Source organism: Pseudonaja textilis, chromosome 2 (assembly GCF_049901715.1).
Source record: "Pseudonaja textilis isolate UNSWEBS1 chromosome 2, rPseTex1.2, whole genome shotgun sequence".
In the NCBI taxonomy this organism is placed as follows: domain Eukaryota; kingdom Metazoa; phylum Chordata; class Lepidosauria; order Squamata; family Elapidae; genus Pseudonaja; species Pseudonaja textilis.
Genome location: NC_141991.1, coordinates 97,317,000 through 97,331,339, shown reverse-complemented (window position 1 = coordinate 97,331,339; position 14,340 = coordinate 97,317,000). Strand labels below are relative to the sequence as shown.

At 37.7% G+C, this 14,340-nt stretch overlaps 1 protein-coding gene across 8 annotated transcripts in view; it reads left to right on the top strand.

Annotated features, from left to right (window-relative positions):
* The window catches only part of PRKACA (protein kinase cAMP-activated catalytic subunit alpha), a 66,670-nt gene that overhangs the window by 37,745 nt on the left and 14,585 nt on the right, over positions 1-14,340 (top strand). For all 8 annotated transcript variants that reach the window (XM_087924638.1, XM_087924634.1, XM_087924635.1 and 5 more), the window contains 3 exons: positions 9,742-9,803; positions 11,558-11,686; positions 11,776-11,874. In XM_087924638.1, coding sequence (XP_087780764.1) covers positions 9,742-9,803; positions 11,558-11,686; positions 11,776-11,874 — 290 coding nt within the window. The remainder of the gene's footprint in view (positions 1-9,741; positions 9,804-11,557; positions 11,687-11,775; positions 11,875-14,340) is intronic.

Here is a 14,340-nt window from a genome sequence, read left to right as displayed (position 1 = left end):
TTTAATGTTGTAAGCAGCCCAGAGTCTCCTTATAGCAAGATGGACAGCAGATTTCATAAATGGATGAATGTATGATAGGTTGGTCCTCACTCCTCGAAGACATTCTTCCAAACTGAGATGCAGAAAAATGAAGTAGGTCTGTAAATTATGCTTTTGATAGAACAGGTTCATGAAAATCCTATTCAGATTACATATGAATCATTGGTGATTTACCAGCTTCAGCAGCTTTCTTGGAGTAGTGCTGCATGCTGAACAAGATACTCTCTTGATGAAAAGCTTATGCTTTTTTTTTTTTTTTTGCTGACGGAAAGAGAAGAAGGGTTGAAATTATATATCTAATTATCACAGTTTCTGTGCAGTGAGAGATTATATATACACATGGGGAATAACATGAACTCAGAGGATTGTGTGATCATCAGTGCAGTAAAGGTGATTGTTCTGCTTTATTGCTTGGTATTTTTATTAAGATGGTATTGTCTATCTGTATATGAACTAGTTATTGTGTTTAGATACATGAAGTAGATAGCAGTGGCTTTGAAGGATTATTATTACTATCCCTGAGGCTTATTTGGGGTAAATCACTATATTAGGCTCTGGTGAGATTAAACAGGATTAGTTTAATCCATATGGTGGATTTGTTGAGTCTCGCCAAACCAGCAGAAATAGGTTTGTTTCCTTTGTCCTAAAGGTGCTTTTTTGAAAAGAGGCAACTGGACTTTCTGGTTTTTCTTTGAAGACCTGAAGAAGAGAGCTGAAGAAGCTTCTTGGATAAGAAGCGAAATGTCCTCAAAGAAAAAACAGAAAGTCCAATTGCCTCTTGAAAAAAGCACCTTTGGGACAACCATGACCTGGATGGCTTATTTATTTATTTGATTTGTCAATCTCTTACAAGATAATAGCTATAAGTATAAACATAGTTTTGAATACATGAAATGGATACAAATAAGAAAAATAAAAAAGAAACAATAGGACAGGGACGGACGGTAGGCACGTTGATGCGCTTATGCATGCCTCCTACAGTCCTCAAGTATAGGTCTACAAAACTTTTGCTAGACCTATACTTGAATACAGCTCATTATTGTGGAACCCATATCATGTATCCAATATTGACACAATTGAAAAAGTCCAGAAATATTTCACAAGAAGAGTTCTCCGCTCTTCTACTCATTGCAGAATACCTTATGCCACCAGACTCGAAATTCTAGACCTAGATAACCTAGAACTACACCGCCTTCGATCCGATCTAAGTATAGTATATAAAATCATACATTGCAATGTCCTACCTGTCAATGAATACTTCAGCTTCAACCATAACAATACAAGAGCACACAATAGATACAAATTCAAGGTTAACCGAACCAAACTTGACTGCAGAAAATACGACTTCAGCAACAAAGTGGTCTGTGTCTGGAATACTGTGGTTTCTTCCCCAAAAACTTTAACCTTAGACCGTCTACTATTGACCTCACCCCTTTCCTAAGAGGTCTGTAGGGGGCGTGCATAAGTGCACCAATTGTGCCTACTGTCCCTGTCCTATTGTTTCTTTTTATTTTTCTTATAAGCATCTATCTCATGTATTCAAAACTATGTTTATTCTTATACCTGTATCTTGTAAGCGATTGACAAATCAAATAAATGCTAAAAAATACCAAATACTCTTAGGAAAGGGGTGAGGTCAAATCTCCATTGATGTTTGCTTCCTTTATTTGTGGAGTGCCACCAACTTCATTGGGGCAAGGGAACATTGTGTTATGGAAAGTCTTCTTTGCAACTTTGTTAAAACGAGACATATGTTATATGTTTCTGCTCTTTTGCTTGCTGAATCTTTTCCTGAAACATTTGTTGTACTGGTATTCCTTTGTAATGCTTGCAATTCTGGCAGTGGTTGAAAATGTGTGGTGTCTGTTAGAACTGAAATGGCTGGCAGATCTTATTCAGGCCCTCCCATCACTGGATAGAGATAACAAGAGTTAGGTGAAAAGGCACAAGAGCCCTCTGGTGGTCAAATAAATATTATTTCCATAAGCATATTATCTCAGTCTCTGGTAGGACCCTGAGAGCATTACTCTGCCTCTAAGAGCACCGGTGCATTTACAATTCATTTGCATATTTGTTTTTATAGTTAAAATGTATTGGTATTGTTCTATAATTAGTTTTTAAAATATCTAGTTTTAGTGATATTTATTTATTAAGCATATAAATGCTATCAAGTTACCCTTTTTGCTTTCTACTATCCAGAAGCTTCTATATTTTAAATATGGGCGGGAGAGTCCATCAACTGGACTTTGCACAATCAATATGGGATCAGCTGTTATTAACCTCCTCCAAAATTCAAATCATTGTTTTCTTGGGGAACAAAGAGAGGAGTCACACCTAGAATTAGTAGACTATGTGAAACCAACACATACACACATATAAAGTAATGGGGTTACTGGCAATGATTGAACGATCCCTGTAGGAATCCAAAACCTTGCATTCCAAGTTGAAAACGGTCCCAATCACCCTGTCTTTAATAGAGTGGGGGGTTATTTGGGGTAGGTTAGAAAGCAAGATATGTGAGTCCCAATCCTTCTGATAAAGATGGGCCACAGCAGTGTTACCTGTTACAGCTAGAAATACAATGCAAAATTTGTTTTATAAGGACTTACGTGATTCTTATATGATGTCACCATTGGCTTTCATACAGATGGACCCTTCTAGATTTATGGATATTTTAACATAGCTAAGAATTGTAGACATTTTAGTCTAGTAACAACTTGTAAGGAATGTGGGCTCTCTATTGAAACAATATCTACACAGATGAGTTACATGTTTTTCAATGACAACTGTGTTTTCTAAGATCTCTCTCTCTCTCCCTCTCCTCCCTCCCTCTCCCTCCCTCCCTCCTCCTCTCCCTCTTTGTAATAGAAAGTGGGGCCTGTGTTCCACTGCTCAGAAAATATTTATAAGATGCTAACACAGAAGGTAACAATCACTTAGTAAACAATTTTTTTAAAACAGATGTGTTAAAAATAAACATTATAAAACCATAGGATATTAATTAGGGAAATAAAAGGAATTAGAATTGAATCTTAGATTAAGGAAAAAAATATAGTTGAATAATACTGTATTGTAGCATGGACTACTGGGGTTCTAAAACATCTAGGAAAAAGGTCACAAAAGAGTACAGGTCCACTTCCTGCTGTAATGGAGCCTGGAATTTCTGTCAGATGTCATAACGGTCATAAGTCAAGGCACTCATGTCACCAGTGCAATTTTATAAAAAAATTTATAGTGGTTGTAAGTGAACCCATTGCCACAGTAAGCATTTGCCGGAAACTGGATGTAAATGTGCTTTCTGGGGGTTATAAATCACTGTCATAAATCACTGTCACTTGGCAGCAGAATGCTGTAAATAATGATCTATGTGGCTGAGCACCCAAAATGTGATGACATAACTTGGAGGGGGGCCAGACTTATGAACTTTGAATCCAGGTCATAAGTACCTTTTGGGAGTCCCTCACATACTTTGAACAATCATTAAGCAACCAGTCATAAGTCAAGGATAGCCTGTTTGAATGTTTCTGCAAAGCAATCTTCAAGCTGGATAATTCACACATGCTGCTTAATGGTAAATGAGATTCAAAGTTTAGCAAATGCATAGTATTCTCTGATAGGGCAAAAGAAAAGAAAAGAAAAGAAAAGAAAAGGAGCGTTGTCTTACCTGAACGCTTCTTCTCATTATGACGATGAAGAACTAGGTCAGCGCATTGTGCTGCTGAAAAGGACAAGCCACATAGTGGACTGATTATGAAAGGGATTGCAAATGAAACTAACCCTATATGTTGGTAGTCGGCTTACCCTCAGAATACCATGCAATTTCAAGTCTAATTTCAGAATATATATTTTAAAAGGATGTATAGGGAAAAGTAAAGAAATTCACAGATACTGGAAAATGGAGAAGACACATCATGCATTTTAGTAGGAACTGCCTTTAAAGAAAGTCTTAAAGATCGTTTATTATTCCTGTGAAGATAAGAGAGTAAGCATTCCTGTTTCAGAACATTATCACTTGAGGCTGAACAATAATATGACAGCAAATAAATTCAGGACAGATTTTAGTTAATTAGTGTTTTATGCAATGGGTAGTGAACTCAAGAGATTCACTGCAGGAAATTTGGCTAGTTGTTTCCCAAAACAGTATCGTATATTGCAGGTAAATCTATTAATAGCTGTAAATCATACAGATTGTAAACAGATTATATCTCTGCTTGCCAGAGTCCCGTCGACAAACAGTATGGAATAATTATTGAGTCTGCCCTTGTTGGAAAAACAATACTGGACTAGATCAGAGTGTACAGCTTGAGGTACTACTCTATGGCAACTTGTGGCCTGCAGAGACCTTCAAAAAAAATTTTAAATTATCATTTGTATAATAATATAATTATTAACACGTGTGTGTGAGTGTGTGTGTGTGTATCACATTAAATATGTGTTTAGAGAAAAATAATATAACTGGTATTTAAAATTAAGTTGTGAGTCACAATAAAATATAATTGCTGTTCTGGCCTTGCCCATTATTATCTGAAGCTCCCAGCACTTTACTTGACAATCATCTGCGGCCCTTGGAGCAAATACATACATACACCTTTGTATTTAATGCTGGAGAGAGGCAATCCTTAACATACTGTATTTATGTCTGAGTTACGCATTGTAGTCACAAAGAACGATACTGTACATTACACATTTAACTACAATGCATATTTCATTTGGGAGGAGACTCCCATTTTCCAAGATGCAGTATAATAAGAATATAAAGATATCTTGATGTTGATAACAATGTATAAAGTTTTATTTTATGTTTTTAAAATTTGGAAACTTAATAAAATTTATTTTAAAAATAATAATATAAATAAGTGCTTGCCTACGAACATGTTTATCCTGCCCAGAGTCAAGACAGCATATGCGAGATGAACAGATTTTTTTGTCCAAAACTAAGGCTGTAGCTTTAACAAGTGTCCTCTTCCTGAGGCTGAGAATACTGTTGAGCGTAGGTGTAAATATTTTTGGTCCAAGTTCAACTCTGTCTGCTACACCACAATGACTGTGACAACATAGATGAAAGCTGGGGGAACATTGCATAATATCTGGATTGTGTGGGAAACCCCCTGTTATTGAATAGTTTGTTAGACCATAGAAAATAAATCTTGACATGATTTATACCACATGCTTACCCCAGATTAGTTAAGGAATAACTGCATTCACAATGTGTGAAGCTTGCTTTATTATTAACCTTATGTGTGATCATTGCTTTGTTTTTCTTTGTGTTGTGGGGTGAGGAATAGACAGTTCTGCAAAGTCAGCCTCTTTAGGTCTGTGATCCAATGAAATGGGCAAACTAAGAAAAGGGATTTTTCAGGAGCCAGCTTAAGAGGGTTATGTGATCACAATCAATGTCTTAAGGTAAGATTGTGTTCCAAAATAAAATAAAGAATAAATTACAAATGAACGGCAGGGGGATCAGTCGCTTACAGCAGATTTCTGGGTCTTTATTTTATCCTGGTTGGCCATCTGAATGTTAAGAATCCTGGCTCATATATAATGGAGGAAAAGGGAATATCTTATTCTTAAGCATTTCATCTTTATGAATGTATTTTTATTATGAAGACATATATTTGTATACAATGATGTTTCTGAACTTTTGTGACCAAGTAGCACGAACTTCGTTGTGGACTGAACTCAAACGTGAGGAGTTTCTCTTCCCAACTTTCCTACTCTGTCCAACTGCTCTGTCCAACTGCTTACAGTAGCTGCTAAGGAGTCTGGTTGATAATTTATATACTGCTGAATCTTATGACTCACAATGGTTCAATTCTTCCCCTGCTAAGATAGTAAGAGAATATATGTGAGGGTTTAGTTGGAAGTTGCTTCATGTTGTGCCTAAGGTGGGAGTCAGATTAGACCCAGTGTTGAGTCTGGCCTTAAGGCTTGTGATATTTTGCCATAAACTCAGGTCCCTCTGATTCAGAGGTGGTATTCAGCAGGTTCTGACCAGTTCTGGAGAACCAATAGTGGAAATTTTGAGAACTAGCAAATTCCACCTCTGACTGGCCCCGCCCCAATCCATTCTCTGCCTCCCAAGTCCCAGCTGATTGGCTGGGTCTTTTTTTTGTTGCCCTGCATAGGAGAACGGAGCTGGAAAGCAGGTTAGTGGGGTGGGGAGGGAATGGAGATTTTACAGTATCCTTCCCCTGCCATGCACACCAAACCACACCACACCCACCAAGCCATGCCCATAGAACCAGTAGTAAAAAAAAATTGAATCCCACCACTGCTCTGGTTATAAAAAAAAGTGAATGACCTGAGGTAGAAAAGGGAACTGCTAATCCGGATGGGTCATACGGAGCCTAAGCATAGAAAGAGCATGCACAAGAGAACAAAATACCTGGTTTTTCTTTGTAACTGAAAAAAAATGCTTTGAGGAACGGGGAAAAAAGGCTGTGCAAGAAAGTGTAGGCTAGTGTCTCTCTCTATAAGTAAAAAAGATAAAAGTAGGCCAGACTGGCTGTGAACTGCAGCTAAATGTCTGCATGTCTCAGGAAAACTTCTCTGCTGCATTGTGGAGGAATTGGGAGGACTAGGGTGGAAACATCACTGATTGTGCTCAGCAGCATTGTTCTTTAAGGCAGCCAGCTGGCTTGTTGCAAATCTTGCAAAAGCAGGTATTTTAAGGTTTTGTTTTTTGCCTTCTGGGTTTCATATTGGAAGAAAGTGCAGTCCTTTGATATAGGAAAAGCCCTTTTTTCTAGCAATAATAATGGCAGCAGAAATCTCTTTCAGTAAGTGAAGAGAAAATGTACGTGGGTGAAAAAAAGAGAGTCAGGGTTTTGGGAATGTACTTCCAGGCCATGTTTCTGTATCCAGTATAGAACTGGAAAGGACTTTTTTTTTACTGCTCCAGACCATTTTAAGTAAACTATAATATGTTTGTCCCTAATAGAGGGCCCCTGAGGATTCAACTTCTAAGTTAATATATATAGAATAACTATGGTTTGGAGACTTCCTTAATACAGTAATGTGAGCGTAAATAGATTGCACCCCTTACTATTCAAGCAGTACTACTCAGTTTTGTCTGGTAAAATTTGTCTTCCATTTCCTAATTGTAACATTGGCAAGATGCCGTTGCTCAGATGGAGACTTTGACATGAGGAGTTAGTTGCCTGATCGCTTAAGCTGTACAGACTCAGCCTACAGCTACACCCTTTGCTTTCTAAAGCCTATTCTTCTTAGGCTGGCAGATCTCCATAAACGTTGACTATTTCATGGCAAAACCCAACATTTTATAATCAAGAACAATATAAAGCTTACATAATGGACAAAATGAAGATATGATTATTTGTCTTATAACCAACCCAAATTGTTTAAGTAGTAGTTTTAAATAATTTAAGTAATTAGGTTGTGGGCTTTATTTCTCTTCCAGATTTGCACATAAAAGTAACAACATTAATTATGTTTATTTTATTGTGGTATAATTAAAGCAGAGAAAAGGGGCTGGGATTTTTGGATTCCTACTATTTAGGAAGAAAGATTTCTCCTCTCCATCATACCCTCAAATGGTTTTTGGAAAGCTTGTCTAGTTCTGGAATTCCCACTACTATAGTCATTGCTTTAGAAACATAAGTGCATAACCAATGGCTTGCTGGATGAGATCTCTGACTCAACTAGTCCAGCTTTCTGTTCTCATAGTGGCCAACCAGTTGCACAAGGAAGCCCACTAGTCTTCCAACATGTGGCCTTCAGAATTGGTCCAAACCATTTTTGCAGCCAGTCAAGCTTGTGGTAGCAGATTCCAAACTTTAATTATGTGCAGTATAAAAATAAAATGTTCCTTTTGTCTGTCCTGAATCTTCCAGGATTCTGTTTTATTGGGAGTTCATCTTTCTTTATGAGTATGCTTTCTCAAAATTAAACTATGTTAATCAGCCCCACCTGTGTAGCCTTATAATTTGATAGAATGTATATTTCCACACACAAACACATCATGATATGATATCTAATTATTGCTTTAAACATATTGCTGCAGTTGCTGTTTTCCATGAATTTGTGGTGACTGCTAAATGCTTAAAAGGAACATTTTAGTTGCAGATACTTCCATTTTTCTCAACAGTTTGGAAGTATTGAATGAGTTCCAGAAGAATCTGTGCATGCTCAGATTTTTCTGAGAAATTCATTTCTAGAAGATGCCCCATAACTGCAAGTTCAAAAATAAATAAATGATAGGGTCTGTCATGAAAATTTCCTTAAAGAAGGAACGTATTCATGAAACTTCCAGTTGTAAAAGCAGTTGTATCAAATTCCAAGTTTTGAATTTGGCAATTGCCATTCTGAGAAAAAAATATATGAAGAAAAGCTTTTTAGTCTTAAATAGCTAGTGGATTCACCATTGCATTTTTAATCCTGTTCATTCGCTTGTTTTCTGAAACCTGGGTGAGAGCTCAAAGTGTCTCTACCTCACTTGTTCAGACTGTAGTAGTTGCCTGCTCTTGATTAAATGGCTGGGATCCCTGAAACTCTATGTGGCATGTGGGGAACATGGACGTGTAAGAAGAGATAAGATTGGTTTTTGTTCTCTCGGCATTTTGAAAACCAAGTAAGGCAATCCTAAATTTTTTTACAAGTTGATTTGTAGTTTTAAATGGCATTTTAATGTACAGGTAGTCCTTGACCTACCTCGTTTAGTGACCGTTCAAAGTTACAAAGGCACTGAAAAAGTGACTTATGACCATTTTTCCACACTTATGACCATTGCAGCATCCCCATGGTCATGAGATAAAAATTCAGGTGCTTGGCAACTGACTTTTGTTTATAACCGTTGAAGCATCCCTGGGTGCCGGATCGCCTTTTGCAATCTTCTGACAAGCAAAGTCAATGGGAAAGCCAGATTCACTTAACAATTGGATTACTAACTTATCAACTGCGGTGTTTCATTTAACAGCTGTGGCAAGGAAGGTCGTAATATGGGGCAAAACTCACATTTAACAAATGTCTCGCTTAGCAACAATAAATTTGGGCTCAATTGTGGTCGTAAGTAAAGGACTACCTGTACTTTGGTTTATTTATCATCTTGGTGGCATCTCTGGGGGAGTTTCTAATAAATAAATAAATGCTGATACCTTCCCAATATTAGGACATACCATTGGAGCTGCAAAAATCAATGTCAAAGAATTAATGTTTTCTGTAGCTTTTTCCAGCCATTCTAATGGCCATCCATATTTTTACAACATGTATCATTTAACCCATTAAGTATTATGCTGATAGGCCTATAGACCAGCAATTGTAATCTAGAACAGAGCTGATTACAGTGGAGCTTTTTCAATTATTTGGATTGGATTTGGGGCTCTTAGAGTAGTATGGATTTAATAGGTAAGTCTTTATCATGTGTTCAGCCATAGATCAGTCGTTGGTCATTTCTGATCCAGAGTATACTAGCTGAATCCTGGAGAGATCTGTGTATGCTATTTTCTACAGTCTTGGAAACAATAACTCCTTACAAGTCAGACTTGTTAAAAGAGGCTCATTTTGGTCTATTGAATGAATCTAGTATTCATTAATATGCCACTCAAAGGAGTGAGAGAGAACCTTGTTAAAAAGAGACTCTTGCTTCCCACTGAAGTCTCCTTGATTTATATTGTTCAACAGTTGAGGTCTTCGAGCATCTTTCTTCCTTTTCAACATTGTTTCTTCCCCTCTGCTTTCTTACAGTGAAAGAGTTTCTTGCAAAAGCCAAAGAAGAATTCCTTAAGAAATGGGAGAATCCATCACAGGTATGGTGGTGCCTTGCATTTCTCATAGTCAACTCTTTTTTTTTGTCTGTAGGAATAATGAAATGAAAATTGTTCTTCAGCCCAATTTAAAAATGACAATGGGTATGTAGAGGGAACCACACATTATTACATTTCCATTGGACTGAAACTGCATTTAAACAAGTGTGTCAAGAATTCTAATGTTGCCTTATAGAATGCTGGCACACTTAAAAACCAGTGCCATGACTGTAGATGTATAGTTTAATGAAAAGGTACTCATCTTCTTCCAGATATTTTGAATCTTTGCATTATCTTTATGAGAGCTTATATGGGTCCAACTGATACACAAAGGAAACAAAATCCACTTTTCCAAATTTTGGAAATGGTTTCATTTATTTCATAACAGAATAATCCAACATGTACTGTCGTCTATATGAAAAAAAATGATCCTACCCCCCATCAGTCAGTTCAGTTGAAAGGATACCAGTATGCATTTCAGGTTGCTGGTGGTTGCCTATAAAAACCCTTCCTAACTTGGGGCCAGGCTACTTACTGGAGCATCTCTCCACTGGGGCATTTGTATCCTGTTAAATCTAGCAAGAGAGGCATATTCTGGGTCCCATGCCTGAGAAAAAGTCATCTGTTGGGACCCAGAAGAAGTGTTGTTTCTCCCTTGAGACTCATCCCCTGGAACATCACCCACTCAGAAATTATTCTACTGGCCTTTCACAAGTCACTAAAAACACAGCTTTGTTATTAAGCCTGGGGATGTGACAAATATGTTTTGTGAGTGTTTAGGAGTGAGCCTGTTTTCTGGTTAGACAGAGAGTTTTTGGCTGCTGTCTTATGCTATTTCTGTTATTATTTATTCTGGTTGTTTTTATTATTTTTATTCTGCTTTAATTGTTAGCTGCCCAGAGTTGTGTATATGAGATGGGGACCATATAAATTTCCTAAATAAATAAAGGCCTATATGGGAGTGAGTACTATATTAAATAATTGAGGCTATCTGTACAATTAAAAATTTACCCATGGTTCAGATTCCTGATCTTGTGATTTAATTGTGATTTTGTTTAGTGTTTTATATGTAAATAATCTTGAAATATATAACATGTTTTTTCTCTTTGAAGGACATTATTTTCCATAAATTTAGTTTGTAGAAGTTACCTGTCACTAAGAATCAGCAGTGTTTATCAGGATGGTTGCATGTACCAGGAGTGGACAAATGATACAAACTGTTCAAAAATATTCAGTTGCCCGCAGACCATGTTCTAAGTAACAAAATGTAGTTCTCAACCTCAGAGTCTTTTCTCTCTGTTCCACTATCTAGCCTGGTTGCCTAACTAGCGCATTGGGATTTATTATGCTGTTAGACTACAGACTCCAGGTTGTGGTGGTCTTATTTTACTATTTGATAAGTGTTTTTGGCTAGAGCTAAAATATATATTTATCTATTCTTGGCGGATTAAGTTTGCTTGTACTGTTTGTCCTACTAGCCTACTGAAAGGATTTACATCTTGTGCCCTCTAGTGGTAGAAGCCTAACTCTTCCAAATCCTACATAAGAGATTGATAATAGATGAAAATAATAGTTGAACACTTGGCCCGAACATAGAAGTGTTGGAGGCCTTTGAAACCACCTATAATATAGCAAAGGAAGTGGGCTATCAATCAGACAAAACCTAATCATCCCACAACTTGAAGCTTTGTCTCTCCAAATGTAGTAGCTATAGCCTGTTATACGAAGCCATTTCTCCATCTTTCTCCTTTTTGCAGAACACATCCAGTTTGGATCATTTCGACCGGCTCAAGACCCTGGGTACAGGCTCTTTCGGAAGGGTGATGCTTGTGAAGCACAAGGACTCTGGAAATTATTTTGCCATGAAAATCCTTGATAAGCAGAAAGTAAGTCTGGACGTGCTGATGATCTTTGCTTTGCAAAGCAGGATTGAAGAGGAAGTTGTACCTGACTTGATCTTGTTTCTGTATTGTAGGTTGTTAAACTGAAGCAGATTGAGCACACCCTCAATGAAAAACGCATTCTTCAGGCTGTGAACTTCCCATTCCTTGTCAGGCTAGAGTATTCTTTCAAGGTAGGTGATGTCAAGTAACAGTCTTTCTCTCTCCCCTGCTGGATTCGTAATTCTCTGAACATCTGTTGCTCTAAAGTCATCAGAAATTTGGCTCCAAGGAAGAATTTTCCTTTCTAGAGGCAGTGAGCAGATGAACAGAGTGAGTGTCTTCACGTAGTGTCCTTTGCAATTAAAACACATTCAAACATTTAGCAAAACTTATACTCATCATAAATTTTCTGCATGCAGTAGAAGGGAAATAACAGTGTTATTCAATGTTGAAGTGTCAATCCTGGAAATAAGTCTGCCCCTGAAATGAATGTGCAACATTCTGAAATGTGTATAAAATGTCTTAGTGATGATTTCATAGTGGCAGCCTAGGGGGGAAAAAAACTTTGAAATGACCAATATGAAACCGCCATAGTGAGCATATGGGTTTAGGATACGTAACATGACATCATACTGCTTTACAGGCTTGACCATTCAAAATGCTCTAAGGCACAGATGTCAAATTCAGTTGCATCAAGTGATGTACCGTGACGTATTGTGATTTTTTTGCCTTTGCAGAGCCAGTCTGTGTGTAACGCATCCGGCCCGCGGGCTGCCAGTTTGACAGGTCTGCTCTAAGGGTTTCTATTACTTAACCCACCTGTCAGACCAGATTATAAAAAGCCATTAAGCTCAACCTATCTTTGCTGTAAAGTACAACATGAGTTTTAAAATCCTTCTAGTATTCTCCATGTTTATCACATAAGATGGGCTAACCTGTCTTGATATTGTATCTGGGCTTTGCTAAAAACCTTGAGGTCCACCAGATGCAGAAGAATAGATCTAACATGAAAGACTTATGAGTCCAAGAATGTGTCCTGGAACAACAAGCTCATGGCCTTTCCAAACAAAAATCCTCTCTGGGTTAATCACTTCCTTTGTCCAAACATTTTATATTTTATTCCAATATTTTAATTTATGACTGAAGGAGAGTTATTAAACATCTAGGAGCAACAAGTCATCTTTATCTATTGGACATCATCAAAAAGCTTACCAAAACATCCTGATCTACCTTCTGCACAACCTTGAGCTAAGATTATGAGCTAAATACTTGTTTGAAAATATGCCCAGTTGAGATCAGTGCTAGTTATTTCCCCAAGCATTGCAGTCCTTGACAATAAAATACCAGTGTAAATGACTCAATTTGCCTGAGATGTTGTACATAGTTTATGCAGTATCAGAACTGTACAACTTGTAGAGAGGAAAGGGCCACATTGATAAATTAAAAATCACCATGATCTCTAAAGGAATATCTTCCTGCCAATCTGCTTTTCCATAGCTAACCAGTGGTGGGATGCTGCCGGTTCGGACCGGTTCACACGAACAGTAGTTCCAACGATCAGTTGGCCCCGCCCCCGCCCTATCCTGTTTTTTATTTCCTGCTTTGTAGCTCATCTCAATCGCGCGACACAGTTGATTCCCCACCCCCACTGTTCTACTTACCGTTGCTGACTTGGAAGGTAAGCAGCTGAGCTTCTAAATGCTCCATTTTCAGTGCTGCATGCAAGCGCACGCTCACCGAACCAGTTGTTAAAACAGCAGCATTCCACCACTGTAGCTAACGAAGTAATAGCAGTGCTGGAGGTGGTGATTATGCTTCGAGATGCTTGGCAGTACATCTTTTGGGGCAGTGGGTAATAGTGAATATATTACTTTGTTAAAAACACCCTCCAGTCTGCACAAAACTCCTTGGTGAGACACATGATGTACAAGCCTTGTATGTTATATAACATCTGTTGACTCTAGAGATAAGGATTGAAAGTTGATTCTAAACAATTGTTTATTTAGTAATTAGTCACTAACAGCAATATTTAGGACTGAAGTCTTACATTAAAATGTATCTCTGCATATTTAATTTGTCCCATTGTGGGTGAGAATAACTGAACTGTGTAATAATGTGTAGAACTGAAATAGAAGTGGTAATCAATGGGTTCTTATGCTACTTCTTAAGGACGCAGTAGCATTAAGGACATAGAATGCAGGTAGTCTTCGACTTACAACCACAACTGACCAAAATTTTCATCCCTAAGCAAGATAAGTGAAGTTTGCCCTATTTTACAAACTTTCTTCCCATAGTTGTTGACTGAATTACTTCAGTAACCTGTTTGTTAAGTGAATCTGGCTTCCCCATTGACTTTGCTTGTCAGAAGGTTGCACAAGGTGATTACCTGACTCAGGGATACCGCAACTGTTATAAACAAAAGTAAGTTGCCAATCATCTGAATTTTGATCATGTGACCATGGCAATGCTGCAATACTCATAAGGGTGAAAAATGGTCACTTTTTTCAGTGCCTTTGAAACTTCAAATGGTCACTGAACAAATGGTTGTGAGGACTACCTGTAGTTATCAAGCCAAGGTCTATTCTAGTCCAACATTCTGTTTTTCATAATGGCCTCCAGATATCACTGGTGTCACATAGACAATTGAGGGTGACATA